The sequence below is a fragment of the Dermacentor albipictus genome, chromosome 1 (genome assembly GCF_038994185.2).
Source record: "Dermacentor albipictus isolate Rhodes 1998 colony chromosome 1, USDA_Dalb.pri_finalv2, whole genome shotgun sequence".
Classification (NCBI taxonomy): Eukaryota; Metazoa; Arthropoda; class Arachnida; order Ixodida; family Ixodidae; genus Dermacentor; species Dermacentor albipictus.
Window position 1 is genome coordinate 172,859,934 of NC_091821.1, and position 22,741 is coordinate 172,882,674.

At 40.4% G+C, this 22,741-nt stretch overlaps 1 protein-coding gene across 3 annotated transcripts in view; it reads right to left on the minus strand.

Annotated features, from left to right (window-relative positions):
* LOC139052368 (5-oxoprolinase) overlaps nucleotides 1-22,741 on the minus strand; it is a 154,618-nt gene that overhangs the window by 122,485 nt on the left and 9,392 nt on the right. For 2 of the 3 annotated variants that reach the window (XM_070529466.1, XM_070529460.1), the window contains exons 3-12: nucleotides 21,994-22,119; nucleotides 19,152-19,258; nucleotides 18,308-18,423; nucleotides 13,627-13,706; nucleotides 13,498-13,550; nucleotides 13,294-13,406; nucleotides 11,186-11,274; nucleotides 9,763-9,880; nucleotides 7,272-7,414; nucleotides 3,064-3,302 (exon numbers count right to left, since the gene is read on the minus strand). In XM_070529466.1, coding sequence (XP_070385567.1) covers nucleotides 3,064-3,302; nucleotides 7,272-7,414; nucleotides 9,763-9,880; nucleotides 11,186-11,274; nucleotides 13,294-13,406; nucleotides 13,498-13,550; nucleotides 13,627-13,706; nucleotides 18,308-18,423; nucleotides 19,152-19,258; nucleotides 21,994-22,119 — 1,184 coding nt within the window. Of the gene's footprint in view, nucleotides 1-3,063; nucleotides 3,303-7,271; nucleotides 7,415-9,762; nucleotides 9,881-11,185; nucleotides 11,275-13,293; nucleotides 13,407-13,497; nucleotides 13,551-13,626; nucleotides 13,707-16,409; nucleotides 16,549-18,307; nucleotides 18,424-19,151; nucleotides 19,259-21,993; nucleotides 22,120-22,741 lie in introns of those variants that run through there. The other variant, XM_070529470.1, reaches the window with a different exon arrangement.

The window sequence follows — 22,741 nt, forward strand, 5'->3', positions numbered from 1 at the left end:
TGGCCAGCATATGCTGTTGTCGATTACGTAAATCATTTGTGCTTGACGTGTCAGTGCGTAGATAATAATGGGAGATCTCAACAGTACCATGCCAGTGACCTGCTCTTCAAGAAGACAGTCATGCCCTTCATGAATGATCAGAAGGCTAAAATGATCCTGGCTTTGGGAGCGGCACACGGCGACAAGAGGAAGGCAGCCGAGCTATTCCGGATGTGGCATTGTGGAGGACGCCCTAGTCCATCAACAATACTTACAACGTACGAAGTCTTTTGCGAGACAGGTAGCTCCACAAGAAAGTGACACAGGACTGTGATGGTATTTCAAGAAGAGGAAATGGATGTTTTGGCATTCTTTGCTGCTAACCCTCATGGTGGTGTACGTGATGCCAGTGTGGAGGATTTTCAAAAAATGTCATATGCACCCGTACCATGTACATCTTCTACAAAAACTTGAAGACCGAGATTTTGAAAACAGACTTGACTTTGCCAATTGGATTTTCCCGAAATGTGAAGAAGAACCGGACTTTCTCACTCGCGTGCTTTTGACGGATGAAGCTTATTTCTCCAGAAATGCACAAGTTAATCTTCACAACGTGCACTACTGGAGTGATAGGAATCCCCACTGGCTGGCACAAACACGACGCTAATACAGTAAAAGCTCGTTAATTCGAATCGCATGGGGAAGCCGCTTCAGTTCGCATTAACGAAAGTTCGAACTAACGAAAGTGAAGGAAAGCAACAGTACACTGCGATTTGGAAGCAGCAGGGAATGTCAGAAATTTGGCGTGTCAGAAAGTGATGGCGTGTGCCGCGGGCACATGCCATCTTCAAGTCGAAGCTCTGGGTCTGACTGTGCCACACCACCGATGTCCACAGAAACGAACGTTAGCCGAGGCTTAACAACATCACAATGAATCGCGACGGCCGATACCTCCTAAGCTAAAAACGGAGGTACACAACCGATGAAGACTGCCGAGACGAAGACGCCGAACATGTGAAGGTGGCGAAGGCCCTGATTCGTTGGTTCTTGATTGCAAGCGCAGCTGCGACGTACTTGATTCGCGGTGTTTTGGCGCTTGCCGTGCCATCTCCGCACAACATTAGCAGCTGTACAAGATTTGCAAAGCCTCCGAGATTCGCAACGGGCAAGAAGTCTCGGAGGTTACGTAGAACGGAGAGGCGGCAGCCGCCGCTGCCTTCTGGCTGACCCCGCGTCGGTTAGATTTTTTTCCGATTTTGCCTTCTCTCGCCGTTCTCTCCATTTAGGAGGCAATACAGCCTTGTGTGTAGGCCGTAGGCGCATTTCTCTGGCCGTGTGCCAGGCGAGCGTAGTTCGAATTATCCGTGAGGGAACCTTCTCGCGTTCGAATTAACGGACTTTTTTATACATACACTTCTGTGGAACTTGGCCGGACCAAATCGTACAGTTCGAATTATCCATAAATTCGAATTAATGAAGTTCGAATTAACGAGCTTTCACTGTACCAGTGGTCATTTAATGTGTGGTGCGGTATTTTTTATGACAACATCATCCGACCCATCTTTTTTGACAACACACTAACGGCGCAGCACTACATCAGCAACATCCTCAAGGGCCCCGTAAATGACGTCTGTTGCAATGTTCCACTTGCGCACCTTCTGAACATCTGATTTCAACACGATGGTGCTCCTGCGCATAGTAGCAGTCAGTCTCGAGCGTGGCTTGAAAAATTTTTCCTGGACATTGAACGTCAGAGATTGACCGTCACGGACTGACCGTCACGGACCTGTACCCTGGCCTGCAAGGTCGCCGGACATGAAACCCCTGGATTTATTCTTGTGGGGCTATGTGAAAGACTACGTGTTAGCAGCGAAACTACCACACCAGATGCCCTAAAGGCAAAAATAAGCAGAGTCTGCCGCAGGATTCCAATGTCGTTGGTCAAAGCTGCAACAGCACAAGTGTTGGAAAGAAGCAAGTACTGTATTGCTTCAGACAGTGACCTGTTTGAGCACGTGCTATAAGTGGCAGTGGAAAATAAGTGCTCAAAACTGGTGTAAAACATGACTGTTTATCCCACCTTCATGATGTCACCCTATCCTTACATAAAGAAAGCCTGCGACAAACATAGAAACAGGTAAAAAACTGCTTTGTTTTGCCTTTTTTCTGAAGTTCAAGAGACAGAAAGCGTAAATGGCTAAACCAGTTGCACCTTTAGATGTTTCTTTGTGGTCGGCTGAGATGCCTTACGTGCTTTTGGTTTATTTTTTATTCAAATAAACTCCCGAGTAGCTCTTTCCTGCTCTTTCGAGAGCTGTCTTTTTTCTTTTTTTGTGCTCTTAAGCGCACATAATTTTTAAGCATTGCCTGAATTTCTTTTGTAGCTTTATTTCATGATTCGCAAAGGTGAAAGCTATCCAGAGTGCCTGTAATCGAGTACAACATTCTTGCGTCCACAGGTGCTGATGCTTATCGCATCACACTAGTTAGGTCACGAAACCTCTCAAGCCATCCTACATGATGAAGCTGTGTATGTGGCGATAAACAAAGGTAGCGTTATATATTTCAGAGGTTGCTTGGAGGCGCTTGAGTAGCGGCACGCAAGTGCGCATCTATTTCATATTTCGCGTCTTTCGCGGGCAAGCAACCAGGCACACTTCAGCACGAAATAAATGCTTGATTTGGGGGTTACTTAAGGTGCCCTACAACGTTGTAATTCACATGTTTGCAATTCAAGCAATAATTTTAAAAAGATTATTAATTAATATCAATTAATTAATACTTTGTGATTAAAAAATACTCGCTGTAAGTACACATGACTGCTGTTACTATGCAGTCAGTACGATTTCTCTAGAGCTCTTGGGTTTTTTTTTAAATCTTGGTCCAAGTTAACTGGGATACCTGGTATGTGAATTATCATAGACATTTAAGTTGGACAATTCTTCACTGCATCTGGTTTCAATAACAGCGTTTCTGTAAAATATTCAAACAGCTTTACAGAGAGCAAATAGTCACTTGACAAACAGGGAAATGGCATCACAAAGAGTGAGATGTAAAAAAAATACAAAGGTATCATCTTCCTACCTGTGAATGAGAACTTTTGTCATGCCAAGAGCTCTGGCAATAGCACAGGCATGTTGTGCTCCTGCACCTCCAAAACAAGCTAGCAAATGTGTGGAAACATCAAAGCCTTTGCCTTGGGTCAGGGCTCGAATAGGACGACACATAGACTCATTGGCCACATTAATGAAGCCCATTGCAACTTGTTCCAAGGTCATGTGCTTCTTTGCACTACCCGGCTGGCTTTTCAGGAACAAATTCACCTGCACAATGCCATTGACAGCTGTATAACCAAGAATCCATAAACAAACAAACAAATTATGCAGCAGCTAGAGACTACCTGCCAAGCAGGTTAACTTAAAAAGCAGGCATACTATGCAGGGTGTTTCAGCTAACTTTAGCTAGAGTTTAAGAATATGCCAATACACTCTAAGGCGACGTGACCAAATGCATGTTGCTTACTTTTGTATGTAGTGTGCCATGCTGTATTTGTATTTTGCTTAATTAGATAATTAGTCAAGATTAATTAACCAGTTTCTGAAGCAACAAAGCAAGCAAAAATATTCCAATTAGAAAGTTGCAGAGCAGTTTGCAAAACATCCGAATAAAGTTTCTGTCTTTCTATCTATTAAGTATTAGTGTTCTTCAGCTTACTGCGGATGCCCGAAAAATTGAAAAAAAAAAAACATGTGACATGCCTGCTTGCGCGTCGTGATTGCACTGCTCCCAAGCATTCCACGCACAAACGAACATAGCATTTAGTCAGGTGTACTGCACTGCATCTGCTTATCACTATCATGAACCGCCACAAGGGAAGCACATCACTGGCGTAAATCGCACAGCCAACACCTTCATCACTGCCCTGTCGCCTTTTAAGCGGCAGCACGCCCACTAGATGCTGTGTTCGTTTGAACAAGGACAGTTTGGAAGCACTGAAATCACAGCGTGCAAGCGGTAATGTCATGTGGTATTTTTTTTTTTATTTCGCGGGCATACGCAGTAAGCTCAAAAACGCTAATACTTAACAGATAGAAAGACAGAAACGGTTTATTCGGACATTTTGCAAACCACTCTGCAACTTTCTAATTGGAATCTTTTTGCTCACTTTGTTGCTTCAGAAACAGGTTTATTAATCTTGACTAATTATCTAATTAAGGAAAATACAAATATAGCGTGGCACACTACATACAGAAGTGAGCAACATGCATTTGGTCGCGTCGTCTTAGAGTGAATCGGCATATTTTTTCATTCTGGCTAAAGTTAGCTGAAGACACCCTGTATAATGAAACATCACAGTATTGCCCTTTATTGCTAGACCAAAATGCATACTCTGAACTTGAATAGTGCTAAACCTCAAAACAGCCATATCATTAATCATCTCTGCAGCAAAAATTATACTAAAACATAGACAGGGGGCTGTGTTTTATAATAATTCTTTAGTTCTATTCCAATCTTTTCTTATACGGTAGTATTCTGTTGCACAGAGTGGCCGATACCAGAGATAATTACAGCAAGAAATGTACTATTTAGTATTTCTTTTGTTTCACCCAGCTAAGCACCGAAGAAAAAGATAGCACATACATCTACGAGGACATTATTTTTCATTTGGACAATGTTCTTCAAATGGAGTCCAAAGGTTGTATAGTATCTGTAAATACAGTTCTAGTCTCTGTAAAGACATCACTGTTAGCAAAGCCTCCTCCTTGTATGCCCAGATAACAACATCAGACGAAGCCAGGAGCCATGTAAGTAGGTTTGTGTAGCATATGAATATTTAAAACCCACTGTTGCAATGAAGCAGCAGCATGTAATGGTGAAGTAGAAAATGAAGTCCGCTTTTTAAGATTACTTCTTTTTGAGCATACCAAAAGACAAGGTCAAACTTTCAGTTATAGATTGCTGAAGAACTCATAATTTTATTGTCACAATATCACCCCAGCTCTAGCTCCCCATGTGCTCCTGGGCCCTCTATTCCTGTTTCCGGTCCTGTTTTGTGGTTGAGAATGACCGCATCAGGAGATACCTAGTGCAATGACACACATAGCAGCTGTACAATATGCAGTCAACATGTAGCCACAGAAAGCTTAAATGTAGGAGTTATTTCATGTGCATCCTCTACAAGATCTATGGTGCTTTACTTACACTTAGTGTCATAATAAAAAAACTTCTGGCAGAACTCATTTCACAATGAATGTTAACGTTAATGTGATTAGCATTGAAGCAGTGTAGCAACACACCATACTGCCACCACCGAAATGTGCCACATATGAGGCATGTGTGCAGCAATTCCTCTCTTGCGCTTCGCACTGAACATGGCACGCCACCTAGTGGTGCTGCCACAAGATCCGAGCATGGTGCCTGTGTGAATATATTAACGCGAGATAGGCTGATACCTGTGTCCACCGGCCGCTTGAACAAGAACGCTGAAATGCGTAGTGGTACACACTCTCTAGGCATCTCCTGTTGTTAAAAGGACAACACACTATGCTCTTATGTCGACTACAAACGGCTTAACAAAGACACCGAACGCAATGCTTACCCCCTGCCATGGATTGACGATGCCTTGGGCCATCTACGCCATGCACAGTTCTTTACCTCACTAGGTCTTAAGTCACGGTACTGGCAGGTTAAAGTCGAGGAGTGTGACCACAAGACAACTGCATTTGTGACTCCCGATGGGCTATATGAATTCAAATGTTCTCATTCAGCCTGTGTTCCACATTTCAGCAAATGATGGACACTGTACTCGCTGAACTGAAGTGGGAGATGTGCCTGGTCTACCTGGACAACGTTTTTGTGTTTTCAAGCACGTTTGATGAACATCTGGCACAACTGAAAAGCATTTTAAATGCTATGCACAAGCAAATCTCACAATCAAGCTTGAAAAATGTCACTTTGCTTTTCAGGAACTCAAGTTCCTTAGACATGTGGTCAGCCCCCAGGGCTTTCGGCCAGACCCCGAGAAGCTGGCTGCCATTGCTGAGTTCCCTCGTCCTAAAGACAAGAAGGCTGTTCAGTGGTTTTTGGGCCTCTGCACCTACTATCGTCACGTCATTACAGGACATCTAAAAATTGCTGAGCCTCTGAAGAGACTAACACACCACAATGTGCCCTTCATGTGGATGAAAGAGCAAGAACTAGTGTTCACAGAATAATGCAAACGATTTCAAACATCTCCAGTGCTTGTGCATTTTTATGATGGTGCCTTATTTCTGGTTGTGCCGTACATTATTTGACATTCCATGTAAGTTGATTCTTTGGAAGCACTTTTGCAGGCTGAGATGAGTAACAATGCAACTGCTTTCTCTCTGCCATAAATGTGTAACCTTAGAGTTGTGGCTATGATGTCAACCTGTGAACTACACCATTGCTGGTTTATTCCCAGCTAACAGTAGCTGCTCTTTGCGTAAACAAAGATTGTTTTGGTACACGTGCAAGGTCTAGATGTTTACTAGAGCCAAGCACATTACACTAAAGTCAAAAATGAAATTTGAAATCATAATTTTAGTTTAAAAAATATGTGTAACATTCCTTCATTATTGTTGACCATTGTTGACCTGAGACTGCCTATATTATTACCATTAGCAGTGCCAGTATCAATGGCTATGGTTAAGACTGACAGACTGACCATCTGTATGAAAGGTGACGAATTAGTTACATCCACCATGCAATTCTACATCTACAAAAGTCATTCAAATCAAAACAATCATTCACAAAAGTAATGTGTCATGTTCAGGTACCACCATTTAGGCATTTAAAGCATTATCCTGATATAGCACCAGAAAACCGAAAACCTATATCTTTTCTTCTTTCATGTAGTTACAGTACAAAGTTTGGCACTTGCCAAGCCATAGCAATTACGAAGCAACAAATTTAATTTACATTTTAAAAGGCGCTTGACAGCTCAGCTTCTGAAATAACTGTATTATCATAGTAATTACCAGAGTACTTTCTGCAAGAGGGATGAATTAATCACCCTAATTAATGATCTGCAAGCCAATCTAATTGCTCTAACTGAAACATGGCTCAGTAGCAAAATACTAAACTCTGAATTGTTTCACTGTGATAAAAAGTATGCTGTCTACTGTAGTGACCACACTGATAGAATAGGGGGTGGTGTTTTGCTCACAATCGACGAGCGCTTCGACTGCTACTGCCTGAGGGATGGGTCAGGGCCCTTTTAATATCAATGCACCCCTAAAGCCCTGCTATTTCAAGAACTACGAAATTACCTCGTGTGTGAGTCTACGAAAAGCTGCTACAGCAGCTTCTTTATCCAGTGACTCTTTTTCTGATGGGCCAAAAATCTTGGGAAAATAATCTGGTAACAGCCGGCCCAAGCACACATTGGCATCAGTCACAGTTAGTGGACCTCCTGAAAAAATGGAATGTGGTCAGGCTGTTATAGGATTATGCAACATGGAAAAATGATAAAAGCACTAACGTAATGAACACTTTATTGAAGCAAGCTTATAAGCCTAAAATTACTGCAGTGGTTACACACATTTGAATTTGCAACAACAATCAGGTCTTTAACACAATACAGCAGAATCTTGATGACAAGAACCTGCCGAATATATGTATAGTCATGAATATATGTATAAACCATAATTCATACACCAAGATAAATGAAATTTGTACACTGAGGTAGCAGAGACACATTCACATTAATTTATTGATGGCTCAAAAGATCCTGCACCATCTATGCCTGATATTTTGGCAGAGCAAGGACTGTAAAAAGGTCCTAAAAGAAATCATTTAAAGCAAATAGTTTCAGGTAAAAAAAAATTTGTCTTTTACAGTGCCACCAGCATGGAAAGCTCTTTAATAAAGTGTTGCTCAATCCTATGCTCCAGTTCAACTATGCCTAGCTGACAATTTGTAACAGTCAGGTGCCAATGTGTAGTCTCATATGCATGACACGTCATTGATTGTACATCACTGACCCTCAATGTCATGCTGCAGTAATTAGTTAGAAGGCTAGCATCCACACATAAACTTGCTCGATTCTTCTCACACAGAGAAACTGAAAAACAGACCCACAACCAACCACTGGTCAGGCAGGTACTTGAGTCTGTGGATGCCTTCTGCAGCTTAATGTTTGCAGAAAGCAGCTAGTGTGGATAATGATTACAGTGTTGGCAATACATGCACATGTGGGATGATAAAGAAGAGCAAATTGGAGCAAAGGGCTTGCGAAACTGTAGGATTGTCCAGTTGGCTGGGCTGCGGAAAAGACACCAATGAGCGTTACCACAGCATAGTCACATGAAGTACTGTACAACATTGAAGGACCAGCTTTCTACTTGTTGGAGCTTGCCTTTTCACCAGAATAGCAAACAAATTTTAACTTCTCTTGGCCTTTTCACCATGTTACTACCAGCGGTGATGATTCATATACTGCAAGATGGCACGGAAGAGTATTTGTATAACCTGAAAATTTAGCATTGTACAAACTAGGCATCAGCCAGGGGTGTTTCTTAGCTCATATCATCCAGACATTCATATTAGCTGTGTTCGTATAATCAAGATTTAAAGCATTTCTGTACTCTAGTACCATCAGCAAGCCCTGTGAAACTGAACTATTTGTGGAACCCAGCAGAAATTTGGATGAAATATAAGCAACATACTTGAGCTTAACTTCATTCAAATTTTTGCTTGATTCCTCAAAGCATGAGGCATGCATATGTCACTATTTACTAGTGCTTTGAATAAACACGAAGCATCATGTGACAAAAGTATGCAAAGGTATATTAGGACATATTATTCTAGCTTCACTTAATGTGCAGTCATAGTGTACTAACAGAAGAGATCACAGATAACAGGAAACATAGAAAAAGGCAAATTAATGGTAATAATTTATGAGTGTAATTATATGTTACGGCAACAGAAGTGTAGACTTGTCTAGAAGTCTAGAATTGTCTAGGCTTGTCTATCTCTAAGCATAATCATGGCTTGTATGTTATATTCATATAACACCATCCTGAACAAAAATATTCACAACAGCCAATGCAAGTGTCATGTTTGTATCTCGTGTCCTGATATCTGCACTTTTTTACAGTGCAGATAACAGGATAATTAACATAGAAAACAGATCATTACAGAGCCTATATAGTTATAGTAATAAACACAGTATTTTCAACATTACAACACTAGACACCATATTGCCATATTATATTCAAAACATGACTGTATGCTTGGAAACACATGATGTCAGCCTGCATTACATTCCCATTACCAAGACCGATGTTAAAAGGTGGAACATAACATTGGTGATATTGCTAAGTTCCCTAGTAGCCACCTTACACATAATAAAAATGACCTTATGACATGTAAGAACATGGAAGTTGTGTATTTGGGATTGCATTATCAAGAAACGTAATGTTTTCACCAAAATAAATATCCCATTTGAACAATGTTTATAAGTAATTTGTAATGACCTGTAATAAAGAGATATTAGTTTTTCAGTAATGTATTAAAAAGCTACAAGGAAGAAAATTGACCTCACCTCTAAGACATTATCAGGAGGCTATGGTGATTACTAGGTTATAAAATTATTACAGCTTAAATGTTTTTTAAGCTGGAATAGTTTTATAACCTAGTAATTTAACCTAGTAACCTGGTATCAAAAATAAGTTGATATTAACACAATGTGCCAAAAAAAGTCATCATGTGATCCAACTACAGCAGTTTATGATATGTAAGAGGCGGCAAAATGGTCACCTTTTCGATAGCAAACTGGTCCAGGGTGAGCCCCAGCTGACTCTGGTCCCACAACAAAGAGCCCGGACCGAAAGAAAAGCATGGAGCCACCACCAGCTGCCACTGTGCTGATGTCCAGCTGAGCAACACAATGTGAATAAACTACAGAATTAGCCACTGAGATTACAAATATATCAAAATTTGTGACAACTGACAGCAATTTAGCTTCATATTTGGGTTTCAGTAGCATCCCATTGTGGCATTTCACTAACTTCACAGCATGTCTGCTGTTAAATAGTCATTCAATGTGACATCATGCACTATGACAATTAACTCAATGGGACCACAATTATTTCTGATGCCTGTATCATTAAAGTGGAAGAACCAGAATATAGTGATTGCAGTTTTTTGAACTGCAAAAGAAGCACTGCAAAATTTGTAATGCAATATTAAGGCAAACATTGATTACCACAATCTTGCAAACATGTTTGATCACTTATAGTTCATATTCACTATTAAGATATTTCTATATGCCAATTCTGATGAGCTGCACTGCATCATTGCCTAGCTAGTTTTACAAAGCATGACTTCTCTTTATTTTAATTAATATAATCTTGCTGTACTTATACTCTGTGTACGTGTGCATGCATGCATTCATTATGATCTGCTTTACTCAATGTGTTAATTGTAGCAGTTTGTAACTTGTGATTTTTCATTACTTGTCTTAACTTCGTTGGAACTTTTTTCCCAAATCCCCCTCCTATGTAGTGGCCCAGTACCCTTTGGGTTCACTGGGAATGATCAAGGCAATTAAGCAAGTCATGAACATATAATTAATAAGGCAATAAACCTAAAATGAAGTCTTGGAGAGCAACTAAACTATATAGTTTTTAATTTTAAATATTCATGTGACTATTCCAAAATATTGCAAAAAATTGTACCTGCAGTATTGTCATAGACTATAATCAGTAAAATGCATTGGCTGCAAGCATTTATTATGTGTTCCTGTTTGCAATAACTATAGGCTGTAAGTATACTTTGAATATTTCAGCTTAGCAACAGGCTTGAGGTCACTGATGTCCAGACTGGCCATCTTCTTGACAAAAAGGAAGTGCTTGGTTCTGCACTCCTTACCAGAAACCACTTCTGATAATTTCAAAAGACCTCCCAACTTGCAGTTCACTCTAATTCCCTTTGCAAACATTAATGGCACAATTTACAGGTGTCTCAGTCTTTGAAAGATACGCTTTCTTGTTGTAATGAAGACAAGCCCATTTGCAAACAACACTGAGATGAGGCTTTACCTCTGATTTGTTGTATTACTGCTTACCTGTGCTCCGCACCAAAAATAAGGAGCATTCATAGACAATTACTACTGTAAGAGGGATGCACTAAAATAAAGGCATTTATGCCCCTTTAAAAGATCAAATCATAAACCTCTTACCTGAGGAGCTTGAATCGTCACACCAGCAGTTGTAGTCTCAAAGGTATGGTCGAAATGACCATCATATCGGCTAACATCAGTAGATGTTCCTAATAAGTAAAACAATCAAGAGATAAAAAACAAAACAAAACAAACAGCCATTTTATCATGGTTCATGAATGACAGGCACACAGTAATGCACAAGGAGGACGTGACAGTTACAGAATTTGTTTCACATAATAAAACATTAAAGTACAGTGCCCATTGCAATTTATTCACCTATATTAGGACATTCTTTGTTTCACATTATGAAAACAAATGTTATTAAATAAAAAAATGAAACAAAAAAATGATAAAGCAAATTAGAGTTCATAGATCAGTGCACAGGTGCATACATAGGCAGCAACAAATTTAACAGCAAATAAAATATAATAATATCCCTGGACACAACTGCAGACACAATGTCTCTTCGGATACAACCTAAGATTCCTTGACAGCTTGGCTCACATCTCTATGGATTAAGTTCCGGAAGAAGCATTTAAGCATGACTTCATGTGTTCAAAGAAATAAAGGAAATGCACTATGTTTTAACTAATCTCAAAATGGCTTTTTCATGTATGAACACTTGAAGACAGCTTCTGCAGAGCAACCCAAAATTTTATCACACAGGTTCCTGTTAACATCTCAGGGCAAGAAAATTCATTATGCAACCCTGTCCTTTTTCTTTCCTTCTTTTTTTCTTCCTTTTTTTGGGCAGCCCTTTTACAACAAAAAACATTCCTACAGATAAGAAGCGAATATTTTTCATAGTTCAAATGTCTTGCTCCCAAGACTACCGTCTACAGGCGGTGATTCCTTGCCACTGCACCTTGGCATTCATGTTGCTTTTCACTGTAGGAAATGCAGACTGACTGACAGTGATGTTGGAATACGGAATGAGGAGGGGGGCAGCACCACTCCCTTGCACTTCCAACTTACACTGCTTAATTTGTATGCTTCAATAGGAATAATGGGTACATAAAACTTCCTTGGAAACCACTAGCAACCATAAACAGCCTTGTTCAGTGGTTCATAAAGTTTTGCTGCTCTGATACTGAGATAATGTCCACACAACATTCTTTATTCTATTCACTATATGCATGGGGGGATGGGCCATGGCACCAAGAAATTACTGTAGTCCAATTTTACCAGTTTCTAAATCGGAGCACAGAACTTCCACCTCCAAAATGCCACAGCCTTTGACACAAACTTATTTGTTTATGGTGAGAAGAATAACAACTAAGCAGCAACGAAAAATGATACATTGTTGCAGCATTGAATGCCCAGAAGTGAGGCAATTTATTCATAAAATTACCATAAGCTGGCATCACAGATGCTGGAGAATCCAGAGGAGGGGGGCCCTGGGCCTCCCTTTATTGAGACATGCTGGTTGACAGTATTGAGTGCACACCGTCACACACCCAACGCTGAAAAGTTCTCTTTTCTTCCATTTTAATTTGCACTTTCCTTATTATTTCTGCATTTTAATTAAAGACACAGTAAATTTCCTCTATGCTTTCCTGGGCATTATTGTCTATTGGCTCTATGATTGTATGCCAGTTTCCCTGATTCTTCTTACTCTTACTTTCTGTATGACAAGAATGTGGCATAACTACACTGCAAGAATCAAGAACGAAAAATATACTTTCAGGTGAAACTGTTAGTCAAAATCAGTTAATGTAAAAACAACATTTTTCTGAAAACTTCAAAACTTTTCTGGAGCAGTTTTGCTGCTGAAGTCATGTCTCACTTAACGCAAGCACAAAAGCATCTATACACAGCAGCACCATCAACAGTGCAAGGACCTGAATATAGTGGCATAATAACTATACATGGTGGAAACTATAGTGACATAATGACCCAGAAAATAATAAAATTGCTTAAAATTAAGTCAGTACGGGTTCAATCTCAAACACATCCCAAGCATGTTAAAATGCTGATTCATCTTTGCTGATACAAATACTGATTCATCCAAAGTCATGGGCACTGCACCACTCCATCAAAGAACCACACCTGATGATACTGTGCTATGACCCTAAAAATATTTAGGCTTTTGCAAAAGGCATATAAACAGATAACTTGACACCAACCTCCCATGTCAAAGCCAATTACTGGCACTTGGTGTTCAGCACTGTAGGAAGTTTTAGCATAGCCAACTACGCCCCCAGCTGGACCAGACAGAATGGATCGGGAGCCTGAAAACCTGTCAGCGAGTACACACATAAGAGGCACCAAGAAAATTGTACACATTAAAATAATTTGAGAAGAAAAAGCAAGGCGCTTCAAGTACATACGTTTCCATGGGTGTCAGTCCCCCATCGGATTGCATGAAGAGGACAGTAACATCCTGTAGGATTGAAAGAAAAGGAGGGAGGTTGTTTATGCTGTCATTCTCCAGCATCAATGAAAGAGAGAAAAATTACTTTGACGTTGTCATTGAATCCGCACGTGAAACTCTTGACATAGTTCTTGATGCATGGAGTCAGGTAAGCATCAACACAAGCTAGAAAAAAAATAGAAAAAGAAAACATAAGTGCACAAGATTAATACCAGCATGCTTATATTTTATTACATCTCTTTTACACACCAGTTTGCGATCGTCGAAAAATCTGACCAGCGGGTCAAGCACGTCAGCTTTTATACATCAGTCATCAAATGTTCCCGAGTAATCCCTGGCACCCGTGTGTCTTCCACAAAGTTCTACACTATTCGCATCGTGCATACATGCAATCAGATTACACAAGGTTCGGTGACAGACATCGGATGGAACCATCGATAACATTCCAGAAACTTCCGATACATGCAGGCGCGTCCTGCACTGTGCGATAACATTTGTTAGGCAGTGAAACATGGTTGCCCGATAAAGATAGGCAAGTACACGTGTCAATACTATTTACTATTAACTGGACGTGCAGATATATTGTGAAATGCCTGAAGCAGACATAGTCAACATTAGATCATCATGTAGTAATACAGTTGTTACAGCGCAAAAAAAAATTTACAACATTGTCCAGTTGCCATGTACTAAAGTCTTTGTCAAAAGCTTCAAACTTAGCGAGTATGGCGTCGTTGCTCACTCAGCATCGCGGGAACATTCTTCGTTGGTGGATTTCGCGCAGGCACCGTTTACATTCTCGTTGCTGCTCCCTTCGGCGCTCCTCGTACGCATGTTGTTTTTCAAGTGTACAAACTATACATGTCTGCCCCATTGATAATGCAGCTGTTTAATGGCTCACACCCCCGTAGACGCGGCCTCCCAATTACGACGACAGAAAAGAAGTGAATTCTATGCTGAAATGATGAGCGGCAATGGAGCCAGCTGTGGAAGACAACGACGATCGTGCCATTGCTGATGATGAAAGTTTTTTGCGCAACGGAGCCAGCTGTGGAAGAAGACGACGTCAAAGAATGCGTGAGCAGTGGCACTAGCGCATTTGCGCGGTTGGCAGCATAAATTTTGAAGTGCTTCTTGAAAAAATTTGTACGAAACACTTTTTCAAGAACGTATGTTCTTACCCGTGTGCCTGGGACCTCTTTGTTACATGTGTGACAAGAATAGTTCAAGGGCACGCTACAGGTTTCCAAGCCTACGGGGTATGTGCCATTGGCTTGGACCCTTTCTGCACTATCATCAGGATCGGCCCATATGATGATTTTTTCTGTTGCCAGATGCCGAAAAAACTATGGAAGGTTAGTCACATACAGCTTTCGCTGTAAAAAGCACCGCGATTACCGCTTGCCGGTAGTCACGGATGACTCAGAATGTGTAGATCCTCAGCATGACCAAGATTTCGCTAAGTTTGAAAACTATGCTATGTTTTCAAGATGAAATTGAAAGCATATAATGAAGACAGTTGAAAAATATGCTGACGTTTTCTTGTCATCATCATTGCTATTAGAAATGTATGCTGCACATCAGAGAATGGCAAGTATAAATAACATGATGCTTTTTAGCGCAAAAACTAAAAAAAAAGAAAACAGAAAACAAAGAGAGGCAAAAGGAAAGACGAGCGCTCGTCTTTCCTTTTGCCTCTCTCTGTTTTCTTTTTTTCGAGATTTGCGCTAAAAAGCATCATGTTACGTAAACACCAACTCGTCCAAGAAGAAGTCATCGCAAGTATAAATGTATGTGGAAATTCTAATGGTTTTCTTTCCGCTTTCTCTGTGCTGAAAAATAAAAACAGTTTTCTTCCCCAATCATTCTGGGTTGTTTCCCAGCCCTTACATCTCTAGTATGAACCAAAGAGCCCAGCAACAAGTAGTAATACATTGTATGTTGTAATTTATTATCAACTTAGCCAAAAGTGAAATTTAGTTGCAGTTTGCCTTTAAGGCATAAAAGCGAAGACGGAGACATGGACTACTCCAGATCACCTGTGCAGGCTTCATCTCCCTCAGGCGCTGTTGCTTTCTCTTTGTATGTGAACATGATTTGGAGCACTTTCCTAAGACAATTTTGACCACTGAACTGCTTAACTGAGCTTTGCGTAATCATGTCTCAGAAAGTGAGGAGATGACTGTTACAGATGGAAAGTGCAATGCTGCTTGTAATTGTGGAAAGTGCAACTTGGCTGTGTTCCAAGTTTACTGCAGATAAAGAGAAATATCTCAAGACAGAAAAGAATCAATAATGAGCTTAACATTGCATGCTGAAGTTCATGCTTATGAAAAAGGCAGTGACAATGCAAACCATGAGAACTCAAAATCTGGGGGAAAAGCTAGAAGAATCTACCACAGAAGCCATAGATATAATGAAGGCTGTTATTGTGCTGTCAGAGAAGCAATTAACTGTGATGTAAAGGAGACAAGCAGGGAAACACATCAGAAAATTCGGAGAAAATGATCATTTTTCTAGAGACAACCTTGCTGATAAGGATAAGAGTATTCAACAACATCAAGTTTATACATACCATGGAACAACAGAGAGCTTTAGAAATAGGGGACCTAAAGTTACGGGATGCTTTCGGGCAAGCGTACAAAAGAATGCAAAGTGAGTACAAAAGAAACTCCAAACTTGTTTCTATGCCTTTTGTGTTCTTTTGAATGCAAAAGGCACAGAAACAAGTTTTAGTTTTTTGGTATGCAAAGCTGCTTGGAGACGCTATTTATAAAGCTCCTTAACATTCTAGAAGGAATAATACGTGAATTCATAGTGTCCCTGAAGAGAACCAAGACCAAGTCAGGGTCACTGAGAGACTTAACCTGCCTCTTCCTCTTAAAGTGTCCATCTTTTCTTGAAGCTGGTGTCATCTTCATAATATTGTCATGAGCCTTCAGAAATACTCTTGGGGGTTTAATAAACTGCAGAGCAGCTGGCTCCTGGAAAATGCGTCTGTCGGGGTTGGCTCACGAGCAGGGAAGAGAAGCGCGGTCTTCTTTGTTCTTTTGGGCTCGACCAGCCCTTGGGCTCAACCCACTCTTGCCCGTGACCCACTATCTACATGTGGCAATATGTTCAAAGTGGATATGACTTTAAAGGCATCGCCTACAATTCATAGATTGCAACATGTGGCACAAAGTAATTAGTTTTGGAGTTAATTAGCAAACATTTGGTAATTAGCAAATATTCAGTTTTATTTTCTTGTGGAAATTATGTCTGCCTCTGAGAGTAATCTAGCTCAAGAGAGAGAGAAAAGGATGCACAGAAAGGCAGCTCAAGAAGTATAATTGTGCTATATGTCAAGGGTGATATTTAAAAATTCTGTTAACAATAAAATAAAACAACTTGTATAAAGGTCTGTACAACGGTCACTGCGCTTACCTGCATATGCTGCAGAGAGGAAAATACAAAAGCTCCCACTCTTCACAGATTAATTTTAAAGGGCCCCTCACCAGGCCTGGCCATTTTGAGCTGACAAGCACAGAACATACATTGCACTATAACAATCATGTCTGCAAAGTATTACGTCGCTACACGCCGCGGAAAGGCCAGAAATTTCAATCCAAACGCCGTTTCCCTCTTCACTCGCGGCGAATCCGCCCGGAGAGGGACGGTGACGTAGTTGGGCTCCTGTGCCTACGTAATCGTGTCTGCAGTGTGACGTCGCTCGTGGTGACACGTGACTTCGAGAATTATTCAAAGTAACATCTGTTATTTGTGTGATCTGTTGCTTGAATTGACAAATTGAGGTTTAGAGAAATAATAAAGCACACAAATGGAATGTCTGCACGTTTTTTTTGTTTTACTTTGCACTGGAGCAAGAGAAAAGTACTTTCGCTTTGTTTGCTTGTTCCCACGGTCGTGCGGTCATGTGCGCAGGTACCGAAACTATTCCATTTTCTACCGTGTTGCAGAGCGTGATCATGCTCTGCGATCCACTTGTTCTGCCTCAGAATTCGTGTAGCACTGAATTATACCGCTAGTCATGTTTCTTTGTGCACAGTGCACAAAATCGTGCGCTGCGCGAACGAGACAGCAGCTTGTGCGCAACGCCGTCAACAAAAATGCGTAGCGCTGAAAAAAAAAAAAAGCGAGGAGCAAAAGAAAAAAAATGAAGGCGGGGCCTGTGACAAATGCGTCACGCGATCCTCGAGGTCCGGTATGGGAGAATGCAGGAAAGGAATTTCGCTTACGTAGGCTAGACGGGGCGAGTGGAGAAAGCATCTTGCTTGGCAGTGGAGCCCGCCTGCTGAAATCATGGGTTCGCAGTATTGAAATATTTCTATCTCGGCTATTAACGAGCTGATATGAAAAATTTTTGCGGCAGAATGCTTCCTAGAGGACACGTAACAACTTCCAGTGTACATATCACCAAAATTTGCTATGGGGCCTGGTGAGGGCCCCCTTAAGTCACAGCTGGGCTCGACTTTGCACATACCCTGTCAGCCAATTAAATATGCTTGCAATACAATGAAGACAGGGATCGTCAGAAAAAAAAAGGAGGGCTTTAGGTTCCCCACAGATGCTAATGTGTGGTTTTCCTGGTATACATAACTTTTTTACACATCCACTCATTTAGTTGTTCACTGTCACCAGACAAGACTTGTTTAACAAGCAAAGACAGCCTTGAAGTGAAATATATGCCTCAGTGAGTGCAAACAGGCTTTCTGACTTATGCATGCCACATGAAAGTGCAAAGCAAGTTTTTCAAGTTATGCACTGACCTGTGAATCCTCTAGGCACAATGCGGACCATAGGCATAACATCTGATGACAAGGACACATGCTGGAAGCCCAACTCAGTGGCACACTGCCCCACCAGAAGCTCGTGCTCCTTAAACCTGTAAAATAATTTGAGAATTACATCCTTTGGTCTGAAAGAAAACCAAGCAATAATCAAGGCACAATTAGCATAGTTTTGTAAATAGAAGCTTGTTGCAGGTCCCAATGCAGACTGACAAAGCACTACACAGTTTGCATGTGTAGTGATGCACTGGTCAAAAAGCCAAAACTCGGGAGCTTTGAAGTGGCTCAGCAGTGAGTAAAATGAGCCATTTTTTCATTGAAATCATAATACATGTGTAAGAATTCAACACAATAAAAGTAAAAAGAACAACTCTGACAGTTTTCACATACACTTCCACTTACTTTTTTCTCACCTTTAGTGCATCTGTGCCACCTAGCATAGTACAATTGCACAAACAAACAAGAACACAAACTATTCTGTCTCTTACGATAAGGCACCATCAGAGCAAGGATACTTTTTGAGAAGAGGAATTATAAGCGATAGGGCATGTTGCTTTCAAAATTTGGCATGAATAAACAGCTAGCAGAGCTCCAGACAGTGAAGACTAATCTAATCATGATGGAGACAAGAGCTGAACATACTGCCAGCACTAGAAACATCTTCATTAGACAGCACAATCCACACTGGCCACCATCGGCACTATCCTTACGAGTTATGCCCAAAAAAGTTAACCCGGGATCTGGGGCTTTCCTAAACTATAACTTATCCATGCTGAGCTTGCTTTGATGCCTTGTACGAAAATCTAACACTTCTCAAACTTACGTATAAGAATGAAGCAAAGCCACAGCCAGGCTTCTGATTCCCAGACTTAACACCTTCTGTAGATCAGCTCTCAGTTTTTCCATGTCAAGATGTTTGAGAATGGTCACCTATACGTTAACAAAATTAAAGCACATTTCAATGCAGTCTCCCATAACTTCTGTTGCAAAACCTTTACCAATCAAATAAACAGCATGAACAAAACAGCATCATAGATAAGCAACAATCCATCAAGTAAATACAGGGCCTTCGAAATTAAAGTATCAATAATTTTAATGAAAACACTATTCTAGCTACTCTAGCTATGCAAATGCTGCTATGTAGGTAGTTTATGCACTTTGGCAGACACAATTTTGTAGTTAACCGTACGCAGTTAACCAAACCATTTCAATTAACTTTTAAGTTAATGACTATGGCATATTTTTAATTTAGGAACTAATTTGGAAACTTATGACAATTGTACTTGAAGAAAGCTTTACTTTGATTTTTCTAAAGTACTTGTGTTTAGAGATAATCATAATTAAATTTGACATTCAGTATGCTAATTTCACATTTAGAGGCAGGAATTTCAACACAAAGACAAACCCAACATGCGACGTGGTGATTTTCTGTAGTGCATCAGTACTGATGCCTGGTGGAGCTGATAACAGCTGCACCTCTGTTCTCGGCTGGCCAAACAAGACCCGCTTCCTCATTTACACCACAAGACATTACATAACACATGGTGGGTTCATCTCTGCATCAAGATTCCTGCCTTTAAATGTGAAATTATTGTGCTGGTGTCAAATTTTGCTATTAAAATATTGAAAAAAAAATGCTCTAGAAGAATTGAACAAAATGAACTTGTCTTTGAATATGACCAAGTTTCTAATATAAACATATATAATAATACTGAAATGTATAAAGTTCATTATAAGTATTTTCTAATTATGTATTTTCCACCTACTTGTTTGTGAAAACTGTGTCTGCCAAAGCACATAAACTACTTGTGCAAGCAGCATTCATACGGCTATTACAGCATTTTTATTAAAACTTATTATAGTACTTTAACTTTGAAGGCTCTGTATGTGATCATAGCTAGAATACAAAGGACTTCTTGAGGAACACAATTTACAATGTGCTAAAATCTCTGTACACATGCTTGCCAGGTTTCATAAAGAAGTAGAAAGTTTTACTAGCAGGATTATTGGGATATTATACACATATTTTCTAGCATTCCCATGCTAAATGCACACCAGAAACAGTTATCACTTAACACACCACTTCTCAAACATAACAGAACCTCAAGGATAAAACATACAAGGGTTGGGCAGAATAACTGGAAAACCTGCCATTTTGATGCTGAAGGCTCAAAACCACTTTAATTTTTTCAAAAACTGGTGGCTACTGTTTGATGTCCCCTCTTAGATAAGAAAAGGCTGAATGTGGGCTTGCGTAATGTGTGCACTTATAGAGCTGCAACTCGGGCTGCGCAAGCCACACTGCAATGACAAACGTTGCAAAATGCAATGTGCATCAGAGTTCAGGAAGGTGCACAGTGTCAGTGCACACCTTCCAGTATATCCAGGAGTGAAATTTCCAGCACTTGCAGATTGCCAAAATCCCCAATGTCCAGGGTAATGTTGGCAGACCACAAGGAGGGAAGAACAACCCAAGCTAGTGGCGAGCAGATTAGTAAAGTGCCTGCAACAGACCATTAGACAAGAGTGGCTGAACGAGGAATGTCTCTGGAGCTGACATTTCAACAAAGGGACTTGTCAAGACATTGGCTCCAGTGACATTCTTTTTTCTATCCCAGTTGATCCCTTCAAGCTTTCATCTTCCTGTGAACTCCTGTCTTACTTAGAAAATAAGACAACATGAATGGTATTGAGAAAGTGCAAGACCACTGCCGCACCAAGGCAGTTTGTCACAGACTCATAAGGGAAAAGTGCATGGCTGGATTGTTATCACGAAAACCTGTAATATGGAGTGCAAACACACAAACAGTTGCTTCAGTGTTGCCGGTAGCACAATTCCGGGCCTTAAAGTGACATAAAATGTGTAATATTCTCTGAGCAATGAACATTTACCAAAATTATCACTTCTGGTAAGGCAAATATCCAAAGAGATGCCTGTTGCAAGCTTACAGCTCCGAATGGCTTTTTGCCCAGAGTGAAACATGGAAGCACACAGGTAATTGTTGGGACTACTTTATCCTGGTTTTCTCTGGTCGCGTTAATTGTTCTCAGTGGTCATGTTACTAGCAAACACTACTGTGCCTTCTTTGAAGGACAAAAGTGCCTCAATAATTCCAACTTCGTACCCAGAAGGCGGTGCAATATATCAAGACAATAGAGCACGACCACAAGCACTTGCAGCTTTTTGTAAAAAGTAATGACTCTCAACAATACTATTGAACGTACATGACTAGTATTTGTCATACTAAAGGCATTGCTGTAATAGCTGCTAAAGGTGGTTCCATGCGATGATAATAAAGTACTACTAAAGCTACATGGTTCAGTTATTTTCTCCAAAGCTTACACTTCTAAGGTCTCTAAATTCACTACTAAACAGGGTATTTGTTAGGTATAATTTGTTTTGCTTTACATACTATAGAACAAAAAGATTAGAGGTACAAGTGGGAAGTACACCCAGAATAGAAATTGCAGAATGCTGGTAGCCTCTCATTCATATAATCTGGTTACTTTCAATAAGTCAGCAAAACCAAACCTTTTGCACTCACCAGGCAAGTTTAACTACAAGTAACAGACAAGAATTCTTGCATTTCATAGCTCACACATCTACCACAGGATGTGATGTGTGATGAATGTGATGGTGTTCTTTTTTCTTCTGTCATTATTACCTTTTCATCAGTGCTCCCTGAGCATTCTGGTGTGTTCAGGTCTAAACAGCAGTCATCTCGACACAGAACAACTCGCTCATCTGCCTCTATTACACAGTCGTAGAGCACTTCAGGCTTGGCACAGGTCTGTTAAGAAAGCAAAGTACAATGTCATGTGAAATCATACGGGGTGCTCTACTCGACACTAGATCCATGCACTGCTCTCCAACGTTTAAAATATCACAGAAGTGTCTACCAGCACTGTGTTAGTTAGGTGGGCATCATGTTGGTCAATGCTCCCCATGAGATTATTAACCTCTCGGAGAGTAGTACTTCATACTACCATCCAAAAGAGCAAGACAAACCAACTGCTGCACCATTATCATCAATGTTAATCAATTAGATTTTAGATTAAAATAATATGTACTAAAGAAAGAAAATACGGCATAATGCTATAAAAGTGAAGTTATTAGCTGTAACATAAAAAAAATTGAAGGCACTACAAAAGCCACAATTAGGTACAAAATCAAGCAAGCTGTTAAAATTTTCAAGAACTAACTATATGTTCTACGCTCTATGGAACCCGAGGCCAGGAGAAAAGTGGATGCTGAGTGGGGAGGGAGGGCTTGGACAGTATACATAGAAGATAAGTAAGACATGAAGAAAGCTCAGTGGAGTCGATAATGCATGAAACATGGACAGACGTAATCTTGAAACAAAAGATTGGCACTCCATGCAAAAGAGGACACACAGCATAAACAGTAAAAAT